General features: G+C 41.8%; 1 protein-coding gene across 1 annotated transcript in view; it reads right to left on the bottom strand.

Annotated features, from left to right (window-relative positions):
• SLC35F1 (solute carrier family 35 member F1) overlaps positions 1-23,151 on the bottom strand; it is a 419,337-nt gene that overhangs the window by 69,151 nt on the left and 327,035 nt on the right. The window contains exon 3 of the mRNA XM_006071447.4: positions 16,730-16,857. Within this exon, the coding sequence (XP_006071509.1) occupies positions 16,730-16,857 (128 nt within the window). The remainder of the gene's footprint in view (positions 1-16,729; positions 16,858-23,151) is intronic.

The following is a 23,151-nucleotide window of genomic DNA, read 5'->3' as shown; positions in this document are numbered from 1 at the left end:
TTGTCATAGTGTCTCGTCTCAACTGTCCACATTTACCCTGCAAGATTTCACCTATTTGTTCTGGCTTGAAAAGTCGTGTCTATACTGGTGGCTCCCAGATCTGCATCTCCAATCTGGATCCAGCTCTACACTCCAGAGCCATGCAACCTCCTGATGATCAGGTGTGGAGGTACCAGGAACGCCTACTGCTCAGCATGGCTCACCCAGGTGCCCAGACTGCTCCTCCCTCACCTGAGTCTTCCCTGGGTGAATGGAATCACTAGGAACTTAGCATGTCTGGTGCTTAGGGAGTCACTCCTTCCCTCTTAAGATAACAGTCTTGGCTTGCTTCCAGATTCTCCTCTTAGCACGTTGTTCCCTTCGCAGCCTACTTTCTTCCATTTATACTCACTCCACTGGTGATCTAATCAGACCATGACTTTCAGCACCTTCTATAGGAAATGACTTCAGATCATTCCAATCCCACCTCTCTCCTGAACCAGAGACATAAACCCAGTTGCCTCTACTGAACTCTGCTTGGATGCTCACAGGAAGCTCAGATCTGCACAGCCAGACAGAACCCTTGACTTTCTGCTCCACATCAGCTAGTCTCCAGTCTTGTTCATCTCATCCCGTGACACAACCCAGCAGCTCAGGCCATCAATTAAAGCATCATTCTTATCTTTTCCTGCTCTCTCAGACTTTCCCCATTCCTCCATTTAAACATTTAGAAAATCCTGATGGCTTTGTCTTATCAATGCACCCGACTACCCCTAATCGCCTCCACAGTTGGCAGTTGGCGTCAAGCCCCCATTCCCCACCAACTTCCTTTCTTTTTTTTGGCCACCTGCTTGACATGCAGGATCTTAGTTCCCAGACCAGAGATTGAAGCCATACACCCCACAGTGGAAGCTCAGTGTCAACCCCTGGACCAGGGGATTCCCCCTGCCCCCACCATCAGCTTTCAGTTGTGGCCTCCTGACTGTCTACGCAGATTGACTCTTCCTCCTAGTAATCAATCCTCCCTGAGCAGCCATGACCACAGCAATCTCAAAATACAAATTAGTTCGAGTCAATCCCCTGCTCTGAACATACTAATGATTTTCCTCGGAAGAAAGTCAAACTCCTTGCCTTGACTTACACAGTCCTAGCATCTGGCCCCTCCCTCCTTCTCAGTGTCATCTCTTACTATTATTAACCCCGTTCACTCCTTCCATTTCTTAAACATGCGTGCTTAGGACTCTCACCTTTGTGCTGTTCCCCGCATATCTTTACATATCTCACTCCCCTGCATTCTAGTGGGAGAGACAGAATAAAAACTAAGCGTGACTTGGCAGGGAAGCATCATGAGGCTAAGAGTCCTGTCTTCTTCATGCTATATGTCTAGCATCATGGAAAAGTATATCTAATATGTGCTGTGCTGTGCTAAGTTGGTTCAGTCATGTCTGACTCTTTGCGACTTTATGGACTGTACCCCACCAGCCTCTGCCGTCGATGGGATTCTCCAGGCAAGAATACTGGAGTGGGTTGCCATGCCTTCCTTCAGGGGATCTTCCCAACCCAGGGATCGAACCCGGGTCTCTTACATTTCTTGCACTGGCAGTTGGGTTCTTTACTACTAGTGCCACCTGGGAAGCCCCACACTTATAATATAGGCTCAATAAATATTTGCAAAATATTTGAGTGACTAAAACAGATTGATCCTTCTTTTTCACCCACACATTAAATAAGTTACCAAATCCTGTCTATTTAGCCACCTAGATATCTTTAGAATCCCTTGTCCTGTCCTGTCTGCCCCTTCCTCGTTAGGACATGTGACTCTTTCTAAACTGGACATCTTGTCATGCCATTCCTACACTAGCAACATTCAAGGTTAAGCCCAAACTCTCTGATGTGGCTTATAAGTCCCTTTGTGATTTGTCACCAGTTACCCCTTCATTCTCTTCTTTGACTATGTCTTTCTTCAAAATGCCTTCAAACTAAGACATTTTTAGTTCCTTAACATACTATGGTCTTCTCATGTCTATTTCTCCTTGGCTCACTCAGTCTTCTTTCAGAGCTCATACAATACTTCCTCCAGGAAGCTCTCTCTGGTTTCCTAAGTAGAGATCAGACACCCCCTTCAGGGTCTCCCAGAGAAAGAAACTCCCACTCCAGTATTATCGCCTGGAGAATCCCATGGACAGAGGAGCCTGGTGGGCTCCAGTCCACGGGGTCGCAAAGAGTCAGACACGACTAAAGAGACTTAGCACAGCACATCAGGGTCTCCCACTGATCTCTGTATTATCAAATTGTACTTATCATGCTAAAACACAAACGCCTTCCATAAGGAGACGACTTTTCCTCCCTTGCACTCAGTTACCTCCTGCAGCTGGGATCGTGCTTAGTATACAGTAGGGTCCCTTAAGTAGTTTGTTAATTCCTTCCAAAATATTTATGGAGCATCTTCCAGATGCCAGCTGCTATACTGGGAAACAAAAAAATCTAGGTAATAAAGAAACCCCCCCAACCATGGGGGTTTGTAATCTTGTGTAAGAAGAGGCAAACAAGGAATATATATTGTATGTCGATAATAAGAACTATGGAGAAAAAGAAAACAGGAGAGGGAGTGTTGAATGGGGCAGGATATTGAGATTTTTAACCAGTGGTCAGGGAAGAACTCACTGACCCCTAAGCAAAGTCCAGAGGTGCTTATTCCATTTGCAGATAGTAAATGTTGAATGAATGAATAAATTGTGAGTGAATAATTTTGATTTATCTGAGCCACTTAGGGGAGATTTGTTGCCGCTGAAGTAAAGGGTGCTGTCTAAAGCTGCGATTTGACCTGATTTCAGTCAAGAGGAGCTGCAGCTGAGCGTCCTGTGCAGTTGCTAGTTGCCTCATCATTCTCTGGCCCAGATGGTGTCTCAACTCCTAATCTGGTCACGGAGCCCCCTAACTTGATGGCCCCAGAAAATGCACAGGCACGCTCTGTCTTGTGGTTCAAAGGCTCTTGAATTGGAAATGACCCCAGCCTCGAAGAGAGAAACAAGTGGGAAGACAGGAAGAACAGGGACAAAAATAAATCGTTATTTTCTCATATGTTGGTGTTTTTATGAATTCTCATTGTCTGAGTCTTAAAGAGTCTGACAGCTTTAAAACTGCACCCTTCAGTCTGAAAGTGGCTCACAGGATTTTACTGACTCATGATTTACGAACAAACACATCCCTCCAAATGCACTGCCAAAGGAGGCAGGCTATGCATGCTTTTCCTTTAAGGGCAAGGTCGTGCTCTCTCTTTAACCATTATTACAGGTACATTTTGCACAGTGATTGAGTCAAAATGAGAAGTTCTCTAAAAGCAAGCAGGGGGATATGCTCAGGCACATCTACTTGTGGCAGACAGCACGGAAGTCCTCCTCTAAGGAGCCCATCTAGGTGGCATTGGAAGCACTCTTTTCTCAAAGGATGAAAACAGCAACACAGATGGGCAAGAAAAGCCTGCTTCAGCTTCCATGCTCAGGCTCTTTTTGGAGAAAGCCCTGCAAAGTTCAACGCCTTCAAATATGCTTGGGAGTGGGGGTGAGGGAGGAATTAAATATTATCTCCAACTGTATTTGTTTCCTATTGCTGCTGTAACAAATGGCCATACATGTAGTGGCTTAAAACAATACAAATTCATTATCTTACAGTTCTGGTGATGATATCCCTCTAATGATAGAAAGTGTAAAGGAACTAAAGAGTCTCTTGAAAGTGAAGGAGGAAAAAGATGACCTGAAACTCAACATTCAAAAAACTAAGATCATGGCATCTGATCCCATTACTTCATTTCAAATAGAAGCAGAAAAAGTGGAAACAGTGACAGATTTTATTTTCTTGGGTTCCAAAATCACTGAGGACAGTGAGTGCAGCCATGAAATTAAAAGACGCTTGCTCCTTGGAAGGAAACCTATGACAAACCTAGACAGCATATTAAAAAGCAGAGATGTCACTTTTCTGACAAAGGTCCATATAGTCAAAGCTATATGACTACCAGTTTCTCTAGCAGTCATGTACGGATATGAGAGTCGGACCATAAGGAAGGCTGAGCACCAAAGAATTGATGCCTTTGAACTGTGGTGCTGTGGTGAGTCCCTTGGACTGCCAGATCAAACTAGTCAATCCTCAAGGAAATTAACCCTGAATCTTCACTGGAAGGACTAATGATGAAGCTAAAGCTCCAATCCTTGACCACCTGGTCAAAGAGCTGACTCATTGGAAAAGACCCTGATGTTGGGAAAGATTGAGGGCAGGGGAAGAAGGGGGGCGACAGAGGATGAAATGGTTGGACAGCATCACCAACTCAACGGCCATGAATTTGAGCAAACTTTGGAAGACAGTGGAGGACGGGGGAGCCAGGTGCGCTGCAGTCCATGGGGCCACAAAGAGTCGGACGTGACTTGGAGATTGGACAACACAGCTCTGGAGATCAGAAATACTAAAACAAAGACAATGCCTGGCCGGCGTTCTCTCTGGAGACACTAGAGCAGAATCCCTTTCCCTGCCTTTTTTCCGGTCCTGGCTTCTGGTGGCCGCCTGCTTTCCTCGGTTTGCGTCTCCTTCCTCCATCTTCAAAGCTAGGAGTGTAGCATCTTCAAATCTCTCTCACTCTTTGAATTTTGATTCCATTGTCACAACTCCTGGCATCCCTGACGTCTGCTCCTTTCTTCAAAGAACTTCTGTGATTACGACGGGGCCACTCAGATAATTTGTAATAACCACATCATCTTAACTTCATTAATTTAATCACACCTGCAGAGTCCCCTTTGTGTTAAAACAGTGTAACATATTGTAAAGTAATGTGTTTATGTATTACAGGGATTAGAACATCAACATCTTTGTGGGGACTTTATTCTGCCACTATACCAGCTATGTTCATGTATAATGAAAAGTGTGTTTTGAAAATAATGAGGATTTTTTTTAAGGAAAAGAAAATCACTGCTTATTGAGCATGGTGTGCAGTTGTTTACATACCTAATCTTTAACACACTGGAATTCATTCACCTGAACATGGCTGTCATTCAAGGTAGTCACTTTGAAGGTCATGGGTGTATTTTAATGAAGTTCTTGTTGCTCAAGAACTTGTTTGAACTCTTTGAAATTGCCTTCAGAGCACTCATTAGCATATCCTTAATGGAAGCAACCGCTCATTCTTTGAGATCAAGATTTATTTTTTGGAAAGAAGCAAAATGCTAGATTAAGCTAGATAATACTTTCTAGACTCAAAAGGAGGATAAATTATAAAGAAACCTGCATAACTTAAGATTGGCTTTGAAGATTTTAAAAGAGAAATTATAACATATTTTGAACACTGACAGTCACATCAGAATAAGTATATAATAATAAAAGATAAGCACTTTGAATATTGATTTGAATGTATAAAGTTTTGCTATTTAATAGACTACTTTGTTTACATTGTGTATAGTAAAATATCATTATATCGAGGACAGTTTTATTTGAAAAGTAAAGAGAATTTTTATATAAACAGATATTTCTAATGAAACTATTTGGAGTTTGCTTACTCTTAACTCTCATGTTATGTTGACTAATTATGGAAGCTATTTGTTACAAACTAGCTCCTTTCAAGTCCATTATCTTTCATATTGTGTTCTCTAATTAAATCCTTTATAGGCTATAGTATCGTGCTTTAAAATGATCCAAAACTAGATCATTGGTTTAAAAAAAATCCTCAAGTCCTGTGCCCAACCCAGGAAATCACTGACTTTCTCTTTCATCTTACTAATAATGATCTTTAAAATTTCAGGATCCACATATGAGGAAATTATCAGTGATGTTATTTATAGAATTTTGCTTCAAGAAAGTTGGGAAGGATGACTTAAAACCATGATTCTAAATTCTTATGAAAAAATTTCTTATCTATAAAAATCACTTAAAAGGCCAAATGAATACATTCAGCCAATGAACATACCCTAACTGGCAAGATCTTAAAGCATGACTAATTGGAACATTCTGACTTTAGAAAATTTTAAATTAGCTTGTATCAAGGCTTGTAAGTCATAAATTTCTGAAGTAAGAAAAATTTGAGTTTTAAAATTTTATTTATTTTGCCATTAGAAAACTTGTGTGTACAATGCTAAACTTTCTTTCTATCTCTATCTTGGTTTCTGTCCTTCTCTGTCTTTACACACACACACACACATAAATTCCTTACCATTGATTAAAACTGCCCTTTCGTACAATCATTTGCCCACAGTTCTACCAGTTGTATTCTGTAGACACCATTCACGTTCAGAAGGTCTCAGGCCGTCAGTGGTTAACAGATGAACCACTGAGCATAAAGCAGCTTTGAGGGCAGCCAAGGCTGGACCTCTCGTATCTTCTCACTGGCTGGACCTCCTGTATCTTCTCACCTGCCCTATTCATCCTCATCCACCAAATATGCCAGGCCGGGCAATCTGGCCACTAGCTCTGAAAAATATGAATATTTGTGTGTGGTGTAATACTGGACTATTGGGCTTCCCTGGTGGCTCAGTGGTAAAGGATTCTCTTGCCAATGCAGAAGACGTGGGTTCAGTCCCTGGATAGGGAAGATCTGGAGAAGGAAATGGCAACACATTCAAGTATTCTTGCCTTAAAAATTGCATGGACAGAAGAGCCTGGCAGGCTATAGTCCATGGGATCGCAAAGAGCCGGCACACGACTAAGTGACCAACAACGACAATATTGGACTATAGGGGTGTTTCACTTTTCACAAACTCGGTATATGGAAAGAACACCTAAGGAAACAAATATGAGTTATTATTCGTAGCACAAAATGATTTTTCGATTTACAAGAAATACTCTGTACATTTCCAAGTATGTTAAAAATATAAATTATTCATAGAAAGTTATTTGGAGGTTATTACTTCAGGAACATGTTCACTGCTGAAAAGGGGTACCATTGTACCATAGGAGAAATTTTTCTTGATTTTACATGTCAAGCAACAGCATTCCAGGGCTTTAAGGTTTGTTTAGCCTCTGGTACTGTGAAAACATTCCAAATAGGATATTACCATATTTTCTTGTACAATTTCCCTTGATATTTTCACTCTTGAACAGAGCGGGTTAGGAGAATTTTGTTTGTACCTAGCAGCAATCTCATTAATCTTTATGAGATTTCACCTCTACTGACTGGCAAATGGTCCCATCTGAGGTAACATAGTCATCAGTCAGTGGCAAAGCTAATTGGAATGTGGATTTCCATAAACTTCTCCTTGTGTCTCAAGCAGGTTCTTTCCCCTAGATCGCTTTGCACGCAACTGTGAATTTTTTCATTGCTCCTCTTAAATTTGCTGTACAAGAGTGAGAGTGTAAGAGAGGATGGAGCGGTTTAGGCAACGTGTCTCTTTTTAACTTTTTTCCCCTTAAACTGGATCAATGAACAGAATATGTGAAGTGAAAAATATGGGAATAAAAGGAGCTGGCATTTAATGAGCATCTACTACATTTTGGAGGCGTTGCTAAAGCAGGTGCATCACTGATTGGCGGACTGGCTGTCACATGGATCTCAGACAAGTCTGAGAATGTCAGAAGAGCAGAGACAGGTCTATTTGTAGAAAAGAGAGGAAATTTACTGAGAAATGTGCTAGAGTCTGCTTAGGAGATGATGGTAGGATCAGACAACATCAGGTGTTATTATTTGTTGCATTATTTTTGCCTTAGAGCTTGTAGAGAAACATGGACTATAGGATGTTATATTTGCATACCCACAACTGCAGCAGGAGACTGGTTTTTAAAATTTGTTTACATTTATTTTTAATTGGAGGATAAATTGCTTTACAATGTTGTGTTGGTTTCCACCATACGACAGCATCAATACTTGTAAGTACACATATATCCCCTCCCTCTGGAACCTCGATCCCCAAATAAGAGGGGAAACTCATGTTCAGAGAGAGAGAGAACAAACACGTGAGGGCATTTCACTATTTTAGAATCCTCTAGATTAGCCAGGGGAGCTGACAATCATCAGGGAGTCAAGTTGTCTAGTTTTACTGTTAGATTCTTGTTGTCAGTAAAGCCCACTGGAATGTGTCCTCCAGAGTCTTTTCTGAAAACCGGTGGGTTCAGTCATTCCACCTCTGTAATCCCACAGTATTTTCTGCATAGATCCATTTTGCTGCCTTTCCTGTAATTTGTTTACAGATCTTTCTTACAGTAAATGCTTTTGAACTGTGGTGTTGGAGAAGACTCTTGAGAGTCCCTTGGACTGCAAGAAAATCCAACCAGTCCATCCTAAAGGAGATCGGTCCTGGGTGTTCATTGGAAGGACTGATGTTGAAGCTGAAACTCCAATACTTTGGCCACCTGATGCGAAAAGCTGACTCATTGGAAAAGACCCTGATGCTGGGAAAGATTGAGGGCAGGAGGAGAAGGGGATGACAGAGGATGAGATGGTTGGATGGCATCACCGACTCAATGGACATGGGTTTGGGTGGACTCCGGGAGTTGGTGATGGACAGGGAGGCCTGGCATGCTGCGGTTCATGGGGTCGCAAAGAGTCAGACATGACTGAGCCAACTGAGCAACTGAACTGAACTGAACTTCCAGTAAAATAGGATAAAATTTTTTGGAAATTTACTTTTCCCTCTTAAATCATGCCCCATCCACCTTCTAACTATAAAACTGAGCCATGAGGAATTCAACAGCAGGTGATTATAGAACAGAGAGGTCACTGATGTAAATGGCAGCTCAGTGGCAAAGAACCCACCTGCCAGAGCAGGAGATGCAAGAGACATGGGTTTGATCCCTGGGTTGGGACGATCCCTTGGAGTAGGGAATGGCTATCCACTCCAGTATTCTTTTTTTTGTAAATTAGTTTATTTATTTTAATTGCCACTCCAGTATTCTTACCTGGAAAATCCCATGGACAGAGGAGCCTGGCAGGCTACAGACCGTGGGGTTGCAAAGACTCTGACATGACTGAGCACACAGCATGCAGGAGGTCACTGATGAGCTTCTAAACACAAAACAAATTCTCCTGATGCCTTTAGCAAGGAAAGGTCTAGAGAGTCAGGTGTGTGGAAGGAGAAGGGGTTCAAAATTCTATAATATCCCTCCAACCTATCAAGAATCCATACTACCAACTTCACTAGAGTTTTCTCCAGAATGTGGAAGGTTAGGGTGGGCAGGTGTCCCAAAAGGAGAGTGTGAGATGAAGAAGTCTATGCTAGAGTGAATGAGGGAGGGAGCACTTGCCCTTCCCACCTGTGGACATGGCCAGAGGAAAAGAAATTGACAGAGGAGAAATGGATACTGAATCATCTGTGCTCAGAGGGCCGCTCTCCAAACAGAAGGCCCAGCTGGGAAAAAAAATGCTAGACAGTTTGAAAGGAAACTGAAAGCAAAGCATCAGTTTCCTTTAGGGCAGCACCACACCAACTTGAAGAGGCCACATAGAGAATAAGCAGAGGTGGAATGTCATTGATAGAAAACTCTGGCTCCCCAGCACCCTTCTCAACCCCTGTTTTGCCAGAAGTCAGAGTGCTCTGCAAAGAGGTGCAGGCTGGCTGACCTGGGGTGGGACAGGGGGTTCTATGTGGCAGGAACCACCATGGCTGGAGACCAGACACATTCACAGCCAGACACCTAGAGGTGCACAGCATCAAAGAGAATCAGGGGAGGCTCAAGAATGGGGGAGAGAGCAACAGAGGCCAGCAGAAGGCCAGGCACAGAACTGAGCCACAGATCCACATCCAACCCAGCAAGTGCACACTCAACAACCAGCGGCCGACTGCCCAAGGGTGGACCACAAAGGACCAACGAGAGGCCAAAGGTCACCCTAGAGACCCACGTGTCTTCTCAGAAATGCATTAGGGAGAGAGGAATTCCAAAAGCCTCAGTGTTTGCCCAAAATCAACTAAAATATCCAAACCAAGTTTTTAAACTGGAAGAAATTGGCAAGTTTTACATCTAACCAGAGTTTTCCCTCCATCCACTGCTATTTAGCTACCTCAAGGATACTTAGAGAAGGTTCACTATGAAGATTAGAGAACTCACCTGCCAAACACAGGAGATATAAGAGACATGAGTTTGTTCCCTGGGTCGGGAAGATCCCCTGGAGGAAAAACGCATGGCAACCCACTCTAGTATTCTTTCCTGGAGAATCCCATGGACAGAAGAGCCTGGCGGGCTACAGCCCATAGGGTCACAAAGAGTCAGACATGACTGAAGCGAATAGCACACATGCACGCACAATTACTCTGAACATCTAAGCAGAGCATGAACGAATCTGCACCCGCAACACTTGAACTTCTTGAGAGCTAGGACAGTTTCATCATCATCTTTACATCCCCAGAGCATAGGAGAATACTTAAAAGGTGTTTTAGAGTTCCATACTTGGGTCTTATATGAATAAATGCACTTCCTGACAATAAAACTATTAAAGGTGACTTGTGCAGCCTGGCCCAAAAGCTGGTCTTTAGAAATTAATCCTTTCATTCTTTAACCTTTTTATTCAAATATTTCATGTCTTTTTGACATCTATATGTACATGATATTGTGAAGAAGACAAAGATGAACTGTTTCCACATTTATGCAATACATCAGACATTTTTTTCAGTACTTATTGTATGTCAGGTACACAGGTCTCACCTCAAGGACCTTACAGACTTAAAGGAGAAAGGAAATATACTATGTGAACAACTACCAAATAAAGTAGCAAGTGACAGTTACAATAAGGAAGATGAAGAAGTAGAATCAAGAGAGGATCAAATGCACGTTTTACTGTGGGCCTGGCTGTTGTGGCGTGAAGTGGGAGGAAGGGAGAGAGATGCTCTCCTTACTTGCCAATGGAATTACCTGATGGCATCGGGGGACCAGCCCACTCGACCAGGGTCAGTGGAGGTAGAGTATGAAAGCTCCCTTCGTTAGAAGGTAGTTTGAAAGAACACATTTAAAGACAGGTTTAGGGATGGACATCATATGGAACTAAAGACTGAAGGTAGTTTTAGCATGTCCTTCAATAATGTACAAGGGGCTCTCCTGACATTAGGACAAAAGGCTGATCAAAAACTGTGCCACAACCAATCAAATGTTTAGATTTAGACTGCTACATATTTAAGTTATTTTCACAATCATGAGAATAGGAAGTCCGGGTCTAAGAAATCTGAGAGTCAGAGTATCATGTTCCCTTTGGGGGTAAGAATGTTGCTTTTGAATGCTTTGCCTTTAAATGCACTTTAAAATAGCTCTTGAATAGTCATTAAACTGCCATACTCCTGCATCAGGGACAGGTAGAAACAGTGAGGATAAAGAAGGAAATACAGTCTTAAAAGCTGAGCTCATAATCGTAAATTCAAGCCCACAGGACATGTTTCTAATATGCACAGGCATGCTTTCTCTCTTCTCATCCACGGAGGTGGAAATTCAGGTTGGCTACAAATAAAAAGTCTACTTAGTGACTTTCTCTCATGTGTCACAACTTCTTGACTATAGGACCACCGTTACATAAATCGCAGGGGTGACAAGTACCTCTCTCCTGTGTCTGCACTGAGCTGAAGGCATATTTTTCCTACCATACTGCCACATTGCATTCTAATTGTTAACATAGCTGTCTATCATCCCACGCTACGGCTCAGGTCTGATCAGTGTCTGTGTCCCCAGCATCTAGCCACAGTGTTGGCATTTTTTTTTAATCAATAAAAGAATCTGTTGCCAAGTCTATTCATTTGGCTTAAACTTTAGACTCCAGAGAGACATAAGAAGGTACAAACTACCCAGCCTCTCTATCATATACAACTAAATTCTTAGCCTACTGAAAATTCACAAAGAGAGGGCCTAGAAAGAACTGAGAGTTACAAAAAGCCATTGCTTCGGTAAAAAACTGTTGCATGAGTATAGTGTAGTATGTTGTGTATGCAACACATGTAGATTGCATGTATATGCCTTGCACAGTGAGTCCTAGGGTCAGTGCACGCTGACCAGTGTATCACACTGCACACTGGAGAAGCTGGCTTTCATTCTGTATTAACCCCTGGTGGGCTGTCATCCATGGGGTCGCTAAGAGTCAGGCACGACTGAGCGACTTCACTTTCACTTTTCACTTTCATGCCTTGAAGAAGGAAATGGCAACCCACTCCAGTGTTCTTGCCTGGAGAATCCCAGGGACGGGGGAGCCTGATGGGCTGCCGTCTATGGGGTCGCACAGAGTCAGACACAACTAAAGTGACTTAGCAGCAGCAACATACCCAAGGAGAGGATTGGGGCAGAAGGAAAATAATCAGGACTAGAAGGATTTCTTTCTTGTTCTTTGCTCTTGGAAAACTGCTTAAAAATGGGAAGAGCTTGGACACATGCACTGCATGAAGGAAAGGTTGTGTTGGAGATGCAGCCTTCTCAGCACGGTTAGCAAGAGAAATGGAGGTTGTTTCCCATGTGAGTTAATTTTAATTACCAAACTATTGTGTTTGAAGAGACCTTCTTTTTTCACAGATACACTAGTTTCATCTGTTTGCATTTTAGTACTACACGGCTGAAGAAAGATGAATCATCTTTGGGTGAGAAGTTGTAAAGCTGGTATTTCTACTGAAATGGTTCATATAGCACAGTTATAAAAATAGCACAGCTTTTAGAATTTATCCAAATGTCATTGCTAATCTGTCTCAAAGTCACAGACACAATCTATTCCTTCTCTACAAGTCAAGAGATACAAATCCACAAATCTTTAGACTAAAGTCTTTAGTCTAAAACCCTTATAAATCCAATATGATGGTGTTACCATTTCTCGTTTGACTTTCTAATAAAGAAAACAGCTCGATTTCTTCACTTCACTGTCCATCTTTCATCGTCTTTTTTCCTGAATAAATGTTATCTCTTGCCATTGTTAGCTTTCTTTATCTTCTTACTATAAAGGCAAAGTTAAAATTTTTCTTCCCAAAAGATGTTTGACATTATTAGCCATTAGGGAACTGCAAATTAAAAGCACAATGAAGTATCACTGCATATCTCTTAGAATGACTGAAATAGAAAATAATGATAATATTAAATGCTAGTGAGGGCAGGGAGAATTGGACCTCTGATACACTGCTGGTGTAAGCGTGAAAGGGTGCAGCCATTCTGCACAGTTATTTAACTGTTTCTAAAACCAAATAGTCATTTCCCACATGATCCAGAAGTTGCACTTTTGAGCATTTATCCCAGAGAAATGAGATCTTATATTAATATAAAACCTGCATATGAATGTCTTGCTAGCTTTAAATGTAAAATCCCAAAGTTGGAAACAACTTATAAGTCCTTCAGCAGGTGATGGTTAAACAAACTCTGGTATATTTATACCATGGAATACTACTCAAACTATGGATATATGCAATAATTCTGATGGACTTAAGGGCATTATAGATTGTTAGGCCATAAAGAAGGCAGAGTGCCAAAGAATTGATGCTTTCAAACTGTAGTGCTGGAGAAGACTCTTGAGAGGCCCTCGGACAGCAAGGAGAGCAAACCAGTCAATCCTAAAGGAAATCAACCCTGAACATTGACTGGAAAGCAAAGACAGATGCGGAAGCTGAAGCTCCAATAGTTTGACCACCTGATACAAAGAGCAGACTCACTGAAAAAGACTCTGATGCTGGAAAAGATTGAGGGCAGGAGAAGGGGGCAATAGAGGCTGTTAGATAGCATCACTGACTTATTGGACATGAATCTGAGCAAACTCCGGGAAATAGTACAGGACAGGGGAGACTGGTGTGCTATGGTCCATTAGGGTCACAAAGAGTTGGGCATGACTTAGCAATTCAACAACAACAACAAAAAGGTTAAATACCATATAATTTCATTCTATGCATATTCTCCAGTTCACAAACTCATACAGGTGGAGAATAGAGTAGTGGTCGCTAGGGATAGGGATGAGGCTGGTGGAATGGGTGTCACGTCACAGGGGTTGTGTGAGGGATTTCCTTTGTGGTAATGGAACAGTCCTGAATCCTGAGTGTGGTAGTGGCTACATAAACCTACACGTGGATCAAACTGGGAACAGCTACAGAGGAGCCTGGTGGGCTGCAGTCCATGGAGTCACAAAGAGTTGGACACTCCTGAGTGACTCACACACACACACACACGCACACAAGCACGAGTGAAGGAAAAGAGATGAAAACTGAATCAGGTCTGTAGTCTAGTTAACAGTATTGTACCAATGTCAATATCCTGGTTGTGACATTATATGAAAGTCATACAGAATGTCACCATTGAGGAAAAGCTGCGTGAACAAACAGTTCAAAGAATCCTATGCAGTTTTGCAGTTCCCTGTGAGTTTATAATCAGTTCAGAAGTATGTATTTTCCTCTCATGTTTCATGTATCAATTGCTTGTGACATTTAATCCTAAATTTGGTGGATGAACTGAAAGGGCAGGGGGATAAAACATGGAGAGGCTCTTCATCGCTGTTTCTAAGAGAGTCAGAAAACAAAAGTATCTGGTGTTCTGCCAGCTAATAATGAGGACTGTCTTGTAGAAGCAGAAGTGCCTATAAAAATGGTGGTGGGGTCACATTCTATCATCTCTTTCCTCAGAAAATTTCATGGCTCTCTTACAAAATTAAGCCAGACTCTTTATCCTGGCATTAAAGACCTCCTCTTGTATGACCCCCAACTGAACTTTCTAGCTCTGTCTTCCTTTATTCCCTTGTGAGCACCCATTGCTTCAATATGTTCTCTGCACCACAGCCTGACTGCCTTTAAAACTCAAATGTGGCTTCCCACGGCACTTAGCTGATAGACTCAAACCTTTGTGCTGGCTGTCAGGACTTGTGGAAGCTGGCCCCCGCCTCCCTCCCCAGCCCATTTTGTTTACTACTCTTTTCTTCACTCTCCTCGCTCAGTCACAAGCCCTTGCTCACAACCTCATCCTCACCATGGTCCTTCCCACCACAGAGCCTTGGGCATGCTGTCTTCTTTGCTTGAATCTCTTTCTTTCCCAACTAATCTTCCACTACTCTCACAAATCTCACTCCATCAGCAATCCCTTAGAAAAAAACCTCCCCAACTTTCCAGTTTAGGTCAGGTCATTCTGACAAATGTCCTTGTAGAACTGAGTTGTTTTCTTTTTTAAAACCTTTAGCCCTGACTATAATGATTTTGTTGCTGTTTAGTCGCTAAGGTGTCAAACTCTTTTGTGACCCTATGGACTCTAGCCCCCCAGGCTTCTATGTCCATGGGATTTTCCAGGCAAGAATACTGGAGTGGGTTGCCATTTCCTTTTCCAGGGGATCTTCCTAACCCAGGGATTGAACCCATGTCTCCTGCTTGGCAGGTGGATTCTTAACTGCTGCGATGATATACCCATTCACTTGGTTATTTGACCAAAAGCTGCCTTTCCCATTTCCTGGAAGCTCCATGAGAATACAGAAAGTATCTATTTTGTTCTTTTGCTCACAAGTGTTCCCTCCCTAATACACTGACTTGAACACAGAAGTATTCAGTACTTATTTTTGAAGTGACCGAATGAATCAAACTGGAATAATTATTCTCCAATCATATTCCTCAGGTTTCCTGCCCCTAAGCTTTTGAAATACAAAACAACAGTACCAACATGGTTCCAAGAGCAAACACCTTTTCTTTTGACCATTTATTATTATTTAGTAGTTTTTTTTGTAGGAAGCAAAATGGTTCTAAAATTGTTAGATTCAAGTTGCTTTTTCACTTTCGCCATCCCTTGCTCAGTAAGTTATAATGAAGAAAAATGTATATCAGTAGCATTATTATTTTTCTGCCTTTCTGCAGAGTTAAACTTTTTATAGAATGCAGCATTAAACAGGGTGTGATACAGTTAATTTGAGAGAGGTGTTGGATGGATCAATGGTTGTGCATAACATGGGTTGAACAAAACACTTGAGGACAAGGGGAACGTTGTTAAAAACCTTGTCACTGTTGACGAAAGGAAACTGCAAAAAACATTTGTATAAATCCCCACAGAACTTAAGCAACCAGTAATTGGTTGTGAATGTTCAATGCTTAACAAAAGAAAACAAAGGTCAGCTGGATTTCCAAAGGGAGACGTTTCCTTTTCATGCTCCCCAAGCCAATTTGTAAGTTTCCATTCTGCACTAATGGGCCCAGTTCCACCATGAAGCCAGCGTCCCTCTTTCTTCTCCCACTATATACACCGGTATAGACATTCCAGGGCCCCTCCACATGTGGGAATTTCTGTGTCCCAAAACACTGGAAATCAATGCAATTTAATTAAGTTCTTTAAATATTTTTGAGTGTTTATTATGTGCTGGGTTTCGTATGAGGTACTAGAGATTCAAAGGTGAAGAAGATATCCTTCTTGCTGTGAAAGAGCTCGCAGCTTGGTGGAATAGGTGGAAATAGTCAGACAGCATTCTTAGGTAAGTCAGACAATGAAGACAGAGCTTTAAAATGAAGTGTTGGGAGCAGACGAGAGAGAGACGGAGGCGTGTGTTGTCACTGTGGGGCTTCTGGGGGTGGGTGGGACCTAGGCTGGGTTTGGAGCACCGTGGCTGTTTTCCCAGCGCCCATCTACCTCACTGCTCCCTTAATGGGCGACAATGGTTCTTGTGGTATACTAAAATCAAAGAAGAAAGAGATGTCCAATTACATGTGAGTTAAGAAAAATTAAAAGAACGCCAATATAAAATTTAAGTTAATTTTTAAACATTTGATTTCCTTCTCATTGCAAAATCTACAGACTAGTATTCAGATTCCCAAGTGACTAAACTGAAAGCAAACTACATCTATAAGATGATATGGAAGATAAGAACAAAAAAGAGCCGTGGTACCTGGATACTGGTCAGAGTGGTGTACTGGTAAGCCTTGACCACCAGATAGTTTGCTTCCAAGTCTATCAGTCCCAGGATCATGTATTTCCACCATCTTCGTCGTAAAATTGCCAGGAGGTTTTCTTCTCCTGCATTACAAAGTTAAAAAGAAATGGATTACGTTCTGAACACACTAAGAAACTATATTTAGAGGATGGTTGGATGGCATCACCGACTCAATGGATGTGAGTTTGAGCAAACTCTGGGAGACGGTGAAGGACAGGGAAGCCTGCCATGCTGCAGTCCATGGGGTCGCAAAGAGTTGGACATGACTTAGCGACTGAGCAACAAAAAAGCATTATGCTGCTGCTGCTGCTAAGTCGCCTCAGTCATGTCCGACTCTGTGCGACCCCAGAGAGGGCAGCCCACCAGGCTCCTCTGTCCCTGGGATTCTCCAGGCAAGAACACTGGAGTGGGTTGCCATTTCCTTCTCCAATGCATGAAAGTGAAAAGTGAAAGTGAAGTCATTCAGTCGAGCCAGACTCTTAGCGACCGCATGGACTGGAGCTTACCAGGCACCTCCCTCCATGGGATTTTCTAGGCAAGAGTACTGGAGTGGGCTGCCATTGCTATAAAAAGCATTATAGTAGTATATATATATATTTTACCATACCTTATCAAACTTTTAAGTAAACAAATACATAAGCATGTCAAAGAATGATGTTTTTATTTAGTTAACTAGACTTTATGGTAGATTTCAGCCCTTCAAATTAGTGCCTATCCCAGAGCAAGACAGGTTTTTAGTTCATGATGTGAACTAATTTTCTCATGAACATTTGAAAAAAAATTTCCTCATGAACATTTGAAAAAAAATTAGGTGAAGTAAAATGAAAAGGATAAGTGTTCAGAAAGGCTGCATAAACACGTGAAATCCAAATCATCCTAAATGTCTGGATTGTGGTAAACTAGACAAAAACAGAAAGAGGTGGTCAAGTGGAGAAAAGTCTGTGCTCTGCTGCAGATCTATAGTCAGGCTCCAGGATGCTATGAGGAGGGCTTGCTCAGCTCTGAACCTTACATTCAGGCGGTGTGTGGGTGATGGGGAGACAGAGGAAGCTGGGGGTCACTCATGGACAAAGAAGAGTGCCATGGGCCTTGGCTTCAATACTGCCGGCAACTGCAATCTTCACATCTTGCTTAAGCTGGTGGCATCAAAACAGACTTTGAGCTGCTTAGTTTATCATCCTTATTCTTACATATTGCAAGCCTGAAACATAACTTTACTTAAAGTAGGGCAACATGTTATTAATAATTATAGCTTTCTGGGGCCAACTTGTGAAGTATTCTTAGAAGATGTGGAATATGCAAAAACCCTGAGTGAATGGTGATTCTTGATACCAAAGAAACAATCTGAATATTTGGCCCACAGTATGCTTTCTCTTTGACTTCTTTGGTGGCTTAGTGGTAAAAAATCCACCTGGCAATGCAGGAGATGAGGGTTCAATCCCTGGATTGGGAATATGCCCTGCAGAAGGAAATGGCAACCTGCTCCTGTATTCTTACATGGGACAGAGGAGCCTGGCAGGCTACAGTCCATGAGGTAGCAAAAGAGTTGGAGATGACTTAGCTACTCAACAACAGCAACATGCTTTCTCTTGCTTTTCCATGTGTGAACTCCCCTACATGGACTATTCTTATGCCAGCCTTCAAATGAAGAAGCAGCCTAGACTCTACCACCAGGAAGCCTTCCTAGATCTCTCACTTTGATCTTCCAAGACTCAGCTGGGTTTCCTTGCTATGGGTTCCTTTAACAGTCTTTATGCCACTGATACAGTATTATCTCCCTGTATTATAAAAGTCTGTTTTCTGACTCTGTTACTCATTAGATTATTAATAATTTGAAGACAGTGGCAGTGTCTCAGTCACCACTCTAAGACCCAACCATGCATGGACTTGTGAGTAGTCAATAAATAATACAGTATCTATGAACACATTTCACATTCAATAATCTCAGCAATGTTAAATAACATTGAAATTGAAATTTTTAATTTTTAAAATATGTATACTATAAACATTCATGCTCCAGACAATGAAGATTGTTTTCTAGTTAGAATGTAGACAACAGCTGACATAAATTAATTTGGTGACCATTTTACACATTAATACTCCATAGACAGGACATAAAAAGGTCAATGGCATATTGAACCACAAAGCTGCAATTTTAAGGTCACAAGTCATTGTCTCAGTTAATTTATACGATGAACAGAGAATTGCTAAACCCAGAGCACACCAGCCACATTTCAATACGTGACATTGAAAATCTAGGTCACGGTGCTGTTTGTTTCACCAATCAATACATATTCAAAGTGATAAAGATTCAAAGGGATGATCCGTTTCTTGCTGTTCTGTTGAAGTTTGCAAGCAAAACACTAAACAAATGCTCCCAATTGTTTCATTTGAGCACCTGAAAATGTACAACACGCTTGCTTAGCAAAATTATCCAGAAAGTCAAGAAAGCACTTTTTATTTTGGCTGAGCAAAAAATGCAACCCTTAAAAGTACTGCTTAGGGATTTATCTACATGACTGTCATTAACACTGATGAATGACAGGTCATTAAAATTCTTTCTAGAATAATGAAGATATATTCTTAAGAGCCTTTGTGCCAAAATGCTTTCTAAACCTCATGAAACAGGGCCATCCATAAAAACACTAGCACAATTGGTAGTATGTTAACATTTTGAAGAAAAAAGAATTTTAAAAAATTAACTAGGAGGAGTAACATAATCTATGGGTGGAAACTTTAGAATTATAATTTGGCATTTAAATGGGTTCTGTTATTATTTTATTATCAGTATGTTCAAATATAAATAAAAAGCACAGAGAATAATATGATATGGTAATCTTCAACTTGATTTAATCAGTGTTAAATGTTGCCATGTTTGTTTCAGAATTTTTTCTTTGAGAAAGGAAATGCTGAAATGATGAAACTGAAGTCCCCTTTGTGCGCCTGCCAGATTCCATTCCCTTCTCTCCTTCCTTAAATTTCCATCTTGATCTTGTTGCGTATCCTTCATGGTCAAATTTCTGTTATACATTTTCTACACGTGTATGCATTTCTTCAGTAATTCTATGTATTTATTTTCGGCTGTGCTGGGTCTTTGTTGCTGACCAGACTTGCCTCTCGTTGCAGCGAGTAGGTGCTGCTCTCTACTTGTGGTGCGTGGGCTTCTCGTTGCGGCGGCTTGTCTAGCTGCGGCCCCCGGGCTTTAGAGAACAGGCTCAACAGCTGCAGCATGCTGAGCTGCCGTAGTTGTTCCACTGCGTGTGGGATCTTCCTGCACCAGGGATCCAACCTGCGTCTCCTGCACTGACAGTTGGATTCTTTACTGTTGAGCCTCTGGGAAAGCGCTACAAATGTATGTATTCAAGTGAAAGCCTATTGTATGTACTGTACATGTCATCCTTCTAGGGTTCTTTAAACTCAACATTTTTCTAGAAATATATCCCTATCTTGTATGTAGAGAATAAATGTAATATCTTTCCCATGGACTGCAGCCTACCAGGCTCCTCCGTCCATGGGATTTTCTAGGCAAAAGTACTGGAGTGGGGTGCCATTGCCTTCTCCTTCAAATATATATAATCATATATAATAATATCATCTATAATATATATGATCATATATATATGACATATATAAATCATATGTAATAATAGATACATAATCACATTTTATGAATATGCTACAATTTATCCAGTTTCCCACTGATAAGACACCTAAGTTGCTTCCAATTTTTCTCTAAAGAACATCCTTGTACATGTGTATCTCTATAATTGGCTTAACAGTTTAATTTTGTTTTCATTCTCTTTTTAAAGAAATGTGGAGTATGCAAGTGTTCACAAATGTGTAAAACATAGTTAAAGGTACCCTCCTAATTAAGTAATGTAGCATTCTGGCAACAATGATTATGGCAATAATTGAGAATAGACAGAGAAATTATTAAACAGTCTTGGTCATGTGAGTCATACCTTATTTCACTAAGCATCAACAGAATGATCAATGTGTTTTTTTTTATTTTTATAACAAATACTTATATGATACTATGTATCAGCCAGTGTCTATGTGCTTTACAAATATTAATTTACTTAATCCTTATAATAACCCTGTATGGTAGGTATTTCTATTAACTTTATTTACAGATGACAAATTTGGGACCTGGAGGAGTTAAGTCATTTGCCAGAAAATTCACAGAGATGAGCCAGAATTTGAACTCATGACAACCTGGCATTAGGTTTCATACTCATTGGTACTGCACTATTTTGCCTCACTGGTTTGTAATTATGGCACTGTCCCCAGGAGTCATTCATTTCTCATTAAAGGAGCTATCATGACTTGTTTGGAGAAGGCAATGGCACCCCATTTCAGTACTCTTGCCTGGAAAATCACATGGAGGGAGAAGCCTGGAAGGCTGCAGTCCACGCGGTCACTGAGGGTCGGGGACACGACTGAGTGACTTCACTTTCACTTTTCACTTTCATGCATTGGAGAAGGAAATGGCAACCCACTCCAGTGTTCTTGCCTGAAGAATCCCAGGGATGGGGGAGCCTGGTGGGCTGCCGTCTATGGGGTCGCACAGAGTCGTACACGACTGAAGTGACTTAGCAGCAGCATGACTTGTTTATCCAAACTCTACTGCAGGGTGACCCGTGGCCAACTCCAGGGAAGTGCCCGTCACCTTGAAGCCGACATGCATGGCGCCCCCTGGCGTTGCCGGTGCCCAGCGGCCCAGCCCTGTGTCCACCCCTGAAGCTGCTTTGGGATGCACGTGTCCCATCACCATCAGTTCAGTACCAAAATGTTGATGCCTCCCTGTCTGCATTTAGCACGACAGTTTCCCTTGTGAAATTTAAAATACGGCTTTAAGTCAAATTGATAACTTAACAAAGTCTAATGATAAAAATTACTGTTACATGCTGTCCTGCTAGTTGAAGCCTCGGGCATAGTAACAATGGTCGCACATCGAGTAGGGAGAGCGTGGCGGTGGTTAAGAAATAACTGAATGAAGGAAGAGGAAACCCCTGTGCAAAGAACTGCCACATTCACGGCAGCGACTGGAAAACAGAAGGGCCTTGATTCATAGGACTCTCGCTCACGCCCAGTGGTGGTCTGCGCAGAGAATAAAAGGACTGCGAGACAGCATCCGAGGTGAATTCAGCAAAGGGAACAAGATGCTTCATTATTCTCGGGGCTGCATTTTCATTAAGGGCTTTCATGGGTGGTGTGATCCTGCAAGGTGTTTTTCTGCAAGAACAGAACCCAGCACTCACTGCACACAGGGTCCGCAGCGAGAGTGAAGCCCCCGCACAGGGGGGGAGACCCCTGCCTGAATGAAGCCCTCCTCGGCTCCCGGCTTGAAGCCATAATGCCATCTTCCTTTACCAGAACTCCAAGGGAGGAGGTTAAATATTCATCAGTGAATTTTAAAAAAAGGAACAACTGATGATGGAAGTTTTAATTACTCACCTTTAAAAGCTGAAATTTAGGATTAGGAAGTAGAATTTAAAACCATTCTCTTTCCTCAGAAAAGTGAACCAAGTAAATGCGCTAATAATAAGGAAATGGAAATGGTTCACAAAAAGAACTGTAACCAATTGCACCTCATATTGTAATCCGAGGGTAGGGATGGACTATAAAAAAGACAAATAATGAATATTTAAAATTGTTTTGTATAGTTTCATTCATTTTTATTATTAGAGCCAGAGAGTGAGCTTAAGAAGAGCATAGAAAGCCATCCTTTACTGTTTTAGCTTAATAGCAAACAGACCTTGGTTTGGCCTCTGATGTACATTAGTAGTATAAGTTGGTTAATGGGTCTGAACCTTAATTCCTCTACTGTAAAATGGGGACTGTCACAAAAATTTAATAGGGCACTGTAGATTAAAAGCAGTATGAGTGCCATATTTAAGCTAATATCTAATGCCAGGTATGTGCACAAGATGAGCTAGCGAGTACTGGGATCCTGGAATCCCTGAATCCTTGACCAGTCACACACCACACACGTGCTCAGCAAGTGTGATGGAGACTGCATGGCCCAGGAAACTGAACTCTCGTCGTGTGTCATTAAGGCTTTGGCCGCACATCCTCTGTCTCTTACTCATGTGATTGTGATGGATCACGCTGCAGCCAGCATATGATGTTTGTTTGTCCAGAGTAGAGGCAGGCTGAGGGCTACGTCCTTGACCTTGATGCCTCTCCCCCGGGCCAGATCCTCGTCGTGGCGCTCTGGATCTCACTACTTGATCTGGAAATGGAGGCCATGTGAACATACCCTTGAACTAGACCTGACTTTGTTTCCTGAGACGCTAGCCCGCCTTTCCAGGGTGGGGGTCTCTCAGGAGGTGTTTCCAAGGTGTTCCAAGTTGACCACATTGTCTGCCCGTGAC

This window comes from Bubalus bubalis, chromosome 10 (assembly GCF_019923935.1).
Source record: "Bubalus bubalis isolate 160015118507 breed Murrah chromosome 10, NDDB_SH_1, whole genome shotgun sequence".
In the NCBI taxonomy this organism is placed as follows: Eukaryota; Metazoa; Chordata; class Mammalia; order Artiodactyla; family Bovidae; genus Bubalus; species Bubalus bubalis.
This window is presented reverse-complemented; position numbering and strand designations above follow the sequence as displayed.